The 6,142-nt window shown below is 39.1% G+C and overlaps 1 protein-coding gene across 5 annotated transcripts in view; it reads left to right on the top strand.

Annotated features, from left to right (window-relative positions):
• The window catches only part of TM9SF3 (transmembrane 9 superfamily protein member 3), a 50,251-nt gene that overhangs the window by 21,027 nt on the left and 23,082 nt on the right, over positions 1-6,142 (top strand). For all 5 annotated transcript variants that reach the window (XM_086970975.1, XM_022844202.2, XM_022844218.2 and 2 more), the window contains one exon: positions 3,250-3,407. In XM_086970975.1, coding sequence (XP_086827101.1) covers positions 3,273-3,407 — 135 coding nt within the window. In that variant the 5' untranslated portion in view covers positions 3,250-3,272. The remainder of the gene's footprint in view (positions 1-3,249; positions 3,408-6,142) is intronic.

Genomic DNA, 6,142 nt, shown 5'->3' with positions numbered 1-6,142 from the left:
AAATAGTAGTAAGTATTATTAAATTATCCGTTGAAAGTACATTTCAGCAGGATAATTTTGAGGAGGTTCTTGGTATAGGTAATTGTTTACCCGTATAATAGCGTACTAAATTGCAAATCCAAAATTATACTTTTCTGTTTATCTAACGAACCCATAGGGAATGTATTTAGCAACGTTTCACATAGATTAACTTATGATACAAGTTAGAAATTATTAATGTTCATAAACTTTGTTAACTCTTGACAAGCATTCAGCCATGCAGATCTTATCAGCATATTCCAGTTATTTACGCGGTATACGGCTATCGTCTAAGCGCCAGCTGTTTTTATCAAGTATCCTTTGAAATGGAGCGCACTATTCTATCGTTGATGACGTAAGAACAGTGAAATTTACTCTCTCCTAAATCTATCCCCCCTTTCATACCGGCGTTCCACTGGCCAAGCGTTAAACGAAATAACATAAATTTGTTGCTATTTTGCCTCATTTTTCTCTAGACCAATCCTAGCGACCCAGCCAGTTCTCATCGGTTTTGCTGTTGAACTAGCGACTCTTTTCATCTCGCTTTTACTTACTTTGCCGACATTACTTGCTGACGAGAAAGTCATAATCCCTTTGAGTCGTTATTATGACACCGCTTTGAACCGGCATAGTCAATCCATACCCCACCCAAGTCGACAGGAGTAGCATCCGTTCCGCACAGTCGGTCATATGAAGATTCTTTTCCGCTTTTGTTCTCCTTTCAGCATACACGGACACATGGACCCTAAAAAATGTATATACCTCCCAACTCAGTGCAGACACTCCTGAACGGTAGCAGGGTTCGCGCACATTGATTATTGGCAGTTTGCCTACCACCCATCTGAGTATTCGTTGCTTGTACCGCTACAGCGGCCCTCGTTCTGTGCCACGATAAGTCTATTTCTATTCACTAGAAATGATAGAAGTAGTAGGTCCGTCGCAGGCGGCCGAATTCGCCTGCACTCTTCGTCTTCCTTGCGCCTCAGCAGCGACCCCGTAACATTCCCGTGATAGATCGTGGCAAGCATACCATGGTGGCAATGGTGAATGAATATGTACAGTGGTGTATTTAACGAAGGAGTAGATTCCTGAATGTCAGGGGGTTCGGGGATAGCCCAGCCAAATAGGGTCTGTACCAGAGGTGGTGGCGGTATAGTATTATATACATATGTACTTTAAGACCGGGTGAGCAGCTGAAACCAAATAATACTTGTGTTAACAAGCGGCTTTGTAATAACCAAAAAAGTATAAATAATCCTGTCTGCGCTCAAAATCCGTAGTAGTTTAAGCAGAGATCTTGCAGTGATTACTTGTATATTGATCCAACTGAACTGAAACTTCTAATATAGAAGTTTATAATATATATATATATATATATTTACATTCTCTTGCCTTTCAAGCACTTGAGAATCCATTTATCCATCGCTGAGTCTTGATATAAATGTGAGTTTAATTTTGTTCAGTGTTGTATCTTCGTTATACACTTCCCATAAACCCAAGATGTAGACGACCTATGAACATTTTAGGTAAAATTATTACTTGAGGTACGATCACCATAAATGAAACTTTGTATCTGGTATAAACTGTGAAAGTTTGGTGTCTTACGAAAGCACTAGTCAACTCCCAGAAGTGTAAACCGAATATTGAACTCGTTGGATTACGTTGTTTGCGCAACGTGGGCACATTGACGGTGAGATAGCCTAAAAGTTGTGCCGACGTGGGCTGATCATTATAATTTACGTAAATTGTCACGTCATAGAATGCCATTATTAACCTGCGTTCAATCAACGAATCAAATTTGCGCATACTTCAAACCTCACCGTCATAAACACAAAAGAGAAAATTAGGCGTGCCGATATTGGGTTTTAAAGCTGGCAAAGAAATCAATGGAAAAATTGACGATTGCCATTCTTACCAAAACGCTTTACAATTAAATCAGTTTAACAAAAAACTAACAAACATCTTACGTAATTTATAGGATCCTGCAAGTGTGTTCCTTATTATTATTATTATTATTATTACAAAAACGATTAACTCTGCTTGTCGTTTTGTCAATTTCATTTAACGAGAAGCAAGGGCAAAGGCATAAAGAGTGTTTCGATGCGGAGGTCCTCAACGCAGGCAATTCCGGAAAAAAAAACAATATATTTTGCTCAAAAAATCGCCTGTGTTTGCATATCTATTATATGTTGTTTTATATTATGTTGCAATAGGATGTTATGAACAAAATTAAGAGACCGATCTGTCGGTTATCTGCGTATCCTGTATGCTATTAGTATACGATCAATCGGTTCAACCTTCCGGCATTTCCTACTTTAATGGCTGGTATAGCTTCATTAACTGTTAACTGTTAATTTGTTTATCTAACGCGAAACCAGCTTCAGTACTAACTGTATGTACAATATATGTGGGCACACATCGGAAGTGACTTTTTTCCTATTGCAATATATTTTCTACTCATACATCGCAGTATTTCATTCGCAGTAGTTTTAAACATACGGCTCAAAATTTGCATCCACAATATACAGGATTTCGAGACAAGCATGAGCTAGGTCTTTGGACGGCGCGCTTCCTTGGGCTGCACTAGTTTCATTGCTCAGGTATCATTCATCTATTACAATGTAAGCTTATAAAATGATTACAGCAAATTTCTAGGAAAAAAAAGCAAAATTGCTAGTTTTAGAGCAATCAAAACGTTTATTTTTAGTGGATGGACAAGTCCCACAAGTATCATTTTACATTTCACAAAAGGCGAGCAGTTACATGATAGCCCATCATGTTAACGCAGAAATCCTTTTTCTGCACATGTTGATTTTTCACGAATTTCTCATATGAGTTCTAAAGGTATCGATGCAAATGAACGCTTATGGCCTTTACTCAGCCGATTACAAAATAAGGCAAAACATTAATGTTTCCTTTTATCGACATAGAAGTTGGTGACCTTCGTCTTCGGTTCATATTTGGACAAACTTCAAGAAAAAAAGTGCAGCTTAGTTTACTACTATTTAGTAACATTTCTATGATGGTGTGTCTATAAGTCAATATTACCTCATACATTTGCGTACAAAAATTTTTTCAAATGACAGTGGGGCGCATAACTGTAAATTAAAATTAGGAAGCAAAGATATGAGTTGAGCTACCAGTTGCTTCAGCTCTAGCCTCCATTCTCTAAATTGGTCTGTTCTTAGTTAGTTGTTTTGCTTATGCTAAACGTACTACATTCATTTGCAGGGCGAAGTTGCAAGCAGATCTAGATGATGTCGGATCAGGTTCAGATTGGACGGGCTCCCGGTAGTGCACGCAGGCCAAGGCTTTGGTTCCAGCTAGCACTTATGTTGACGCTCTTATTGAGCACGCATACAAGCGACGCCGACGAGCATAGCCACACGGTTTGTTGATCATGCCCACAAATATTATTTACATTGAGCTTCTAACCTGATAACTGGAATTTTGTTAGGCATACTAATTTTAATTCGAGGCAGTATTACTTTTTATTTATTTATTTGATGCTTTCGTAACAAAAGTTGTGAAAAATACTACTTGTCTTTGAGTGAAATGTATTAATCATCTAAATGTATGGGTACCTATTTTATCTGTTCAAGCACATCCGCCGCAACGCATAAGCCACTCAGAGTATCAGTTATAGACACACCACAAATAAAATCCTGTAGTCATCAAACAGCACAAGCGTCTGTACGTCTTCCCTTCTGTGTTTTCCGTCTTGAAACGTAGTCCAGCATGGCGGCACCAAACAGATGGGGTTTTTGCTGTGCTAAACGGCGAAGCCAACATTACTGTTTATCTGTGTATGCCTCCTTAATCGGCGTCCGCGGCATAAGAACGAGACAAACTGTAGTAATCAAGGAAATCCTCGTGGACTCTGCAGTAACGTATTTGAGGTCTCAGTTCCAAAAGGGGACCGGCGTATATACACAAAAAAACTACTGCCGGAGTGAAAACCGTTCACGGCCTTCTTTAGCTGCCAGGGCTTCAGAAAATCCTTGACAAAACGTATCTCGTGCGTCATACTACTCTAATTATTATGTTCTCGTAATCTGCGAATGCTCATAAACACGGACCTAACTGCTTTACATTAGTGAAATTTATTGTCAGGTAGATACCAGCAGCCCTACGCTGAAGGACAAGGCCCATCGCAGGCCAAATATCTAAACGTTTTATGCTAATTGGAAGCTCTGCTTCAGGCACAGAACTGTTTCCGAGTTTTGTAATGAGTAGTACAAACATTGTATTCGATTAAAAGAAAGGCTTGTGTTTTGTTCGTTTTGAAAACACCACGTCATTTATTCTTGTGAAAATAAGTCATGTTATCGCTTACGACGTTCTCTCATCTTTCTATCGGATAATATGTGCTTTCTTGTTAGAGGATAGCGGGCTTTGTCTCCAAGATGTCCTCCGACCATATTTCGAGTTGCTGACTCGCGTCGAAGGTAAAGCTATGAGAATGATTGTCCGATGAACGGAAAAGGTAAGAATCCGTCGACGCAAGACTGTAGAGTATGAGGAATACAATAAAACCTTCCATTCGAGATCCAAAAGGGCAACTTTGCAGACCTTTTACGTATGTGGTTTTACGTTATCATTCAGCAGGATCATTTGACCTTGTTTGTTGAGTTTTTTTGATGTTGAATCGCCTGGTTGACTCGATACAACTAGGCTTAACAAGTGGGCCGACCAACTACCTGGCTTGTAGAAACCGATTCCCAGTGAATCAGATCCTTACAGTCCCACATAACCTTTTTTGAATGTGGATTTGACTGGACCTTGGCCCTTGGCTTCATTTTTGGAGCGACCTGTTTCGATCTTTCGTTTATGTTGACGTGCAGACATTATTTGTTACAATTAGTGACGATTCTGTGCAAGTATTGGTTATTGTGGCCACGTCACACTCGATATTGGATGAGATGTTAACATCCAACGTCAAGCTGTAATTCCCTTTTTGATTCAGAGAGTTCATGAGGTAACTAAGCTCAAAGTTTCTATGTAAAATCAAAAGACTCAAGTGGTAAACAATAGTCCTGTGGATGACGCCCGCCTGTTTATCCGGTTCTTGAGTTATCTGTCGTTGGTTTTCCTTTTACAGATGTTCATAATTAATCTCAGACGGCTGGGTAGAGCTGTGAACTTCGTCTAGGTCCCAGATGCCATTTTTTGGCAAACCTTCCTAAATTCTATTCACCAATGGAATGTAACCCTTGCCCACTAAAAGATCTTAAGGAAACCTCGAAGCGTCATGCGTGAGACAGTAGGTCTCCAAATTATTATTTTATTACTGTCCGAGAAACAAAATAGTTTTAACTACTATCTTCACATAATCGTTCCTGTAAATAGTCAAAGATATTAGATAGTATATCAGAGCGTAGGTTTAGAGCTCTTGACCGAGTTAGTCTCAGATTATTTAAGCGAGCAACATGAGATCATTGTGTAAGGCTGTTCTTATTTTGGAATTATTCAAGATTCGATGGTTTTTCATATGCGTTAGAGGTATTCTTTTCCTCAGCTCTGGCAGCCTTAGATGTAATTTTTCTACTTATGCCTTCTTGAAGTAAACCGGTAGTGGGATATGCTTGCCCACACCCTTAAATGCTATTCAATAGAACTTTTTGTCCGAATTATGTGTTGAAAGATTCAACACACGTTCCTACATAAAGGTGATGTTGTGCGAGCGCCCCGTCCTGTTGAAAATAAAATTTGCTATTTACACCAAAGCTCCCCCGAGTGCGTGGTCAAACAGGTTCTACCAGTCAATTCAAGTAACTGGTTCCAGGCATTAAAAAAAGGTCCAATTTATATGGTGTTTTCGCGTAACATGTAGATTTATAGCTGTTTAGTAAGTACAATTATGTCGACTAATTGTGCCACTTAGTTTGAATATAGACTGTTCGCTCCAAACAATTCTACTCGAAAGCTGTGCATCCTGCATACATTCTCTTCAGATACTATTCGTAAAATTGCTTCTTTTAGCCTAGGTAGTTTTCATTAAGACCTTATGTGCTTAAATTTCGACAAGAACATACCCTTCTCCTTCAAGTCGCGTTGTTATTTTGTTCTGGAAAAAAACTGGCATAGCTTATGAACAAAGTTTCGCTACGCTATAGTTTCTCAT

The sequence above is a fragment of the Varroa jacobsoni genome, unplaced genomic scaffold (genome assembly GCF_002532875.2).
Source record: "Varroa jacobsoni isolate VJ856 unplaced genomic scaffold, vjacob_1.0 scaffold_119, whole genome shotgun sequence".
Classification (NCBI taxonomy): Eukaryota; Metazoa; Arthropoda; class Arachnida; order Mesostigmata; family Varroidae; genus Varroa; species Varroa jacobsoni.
This window is presented reverse-complemented; position numbering and strand designations above follow the sequence as displayed.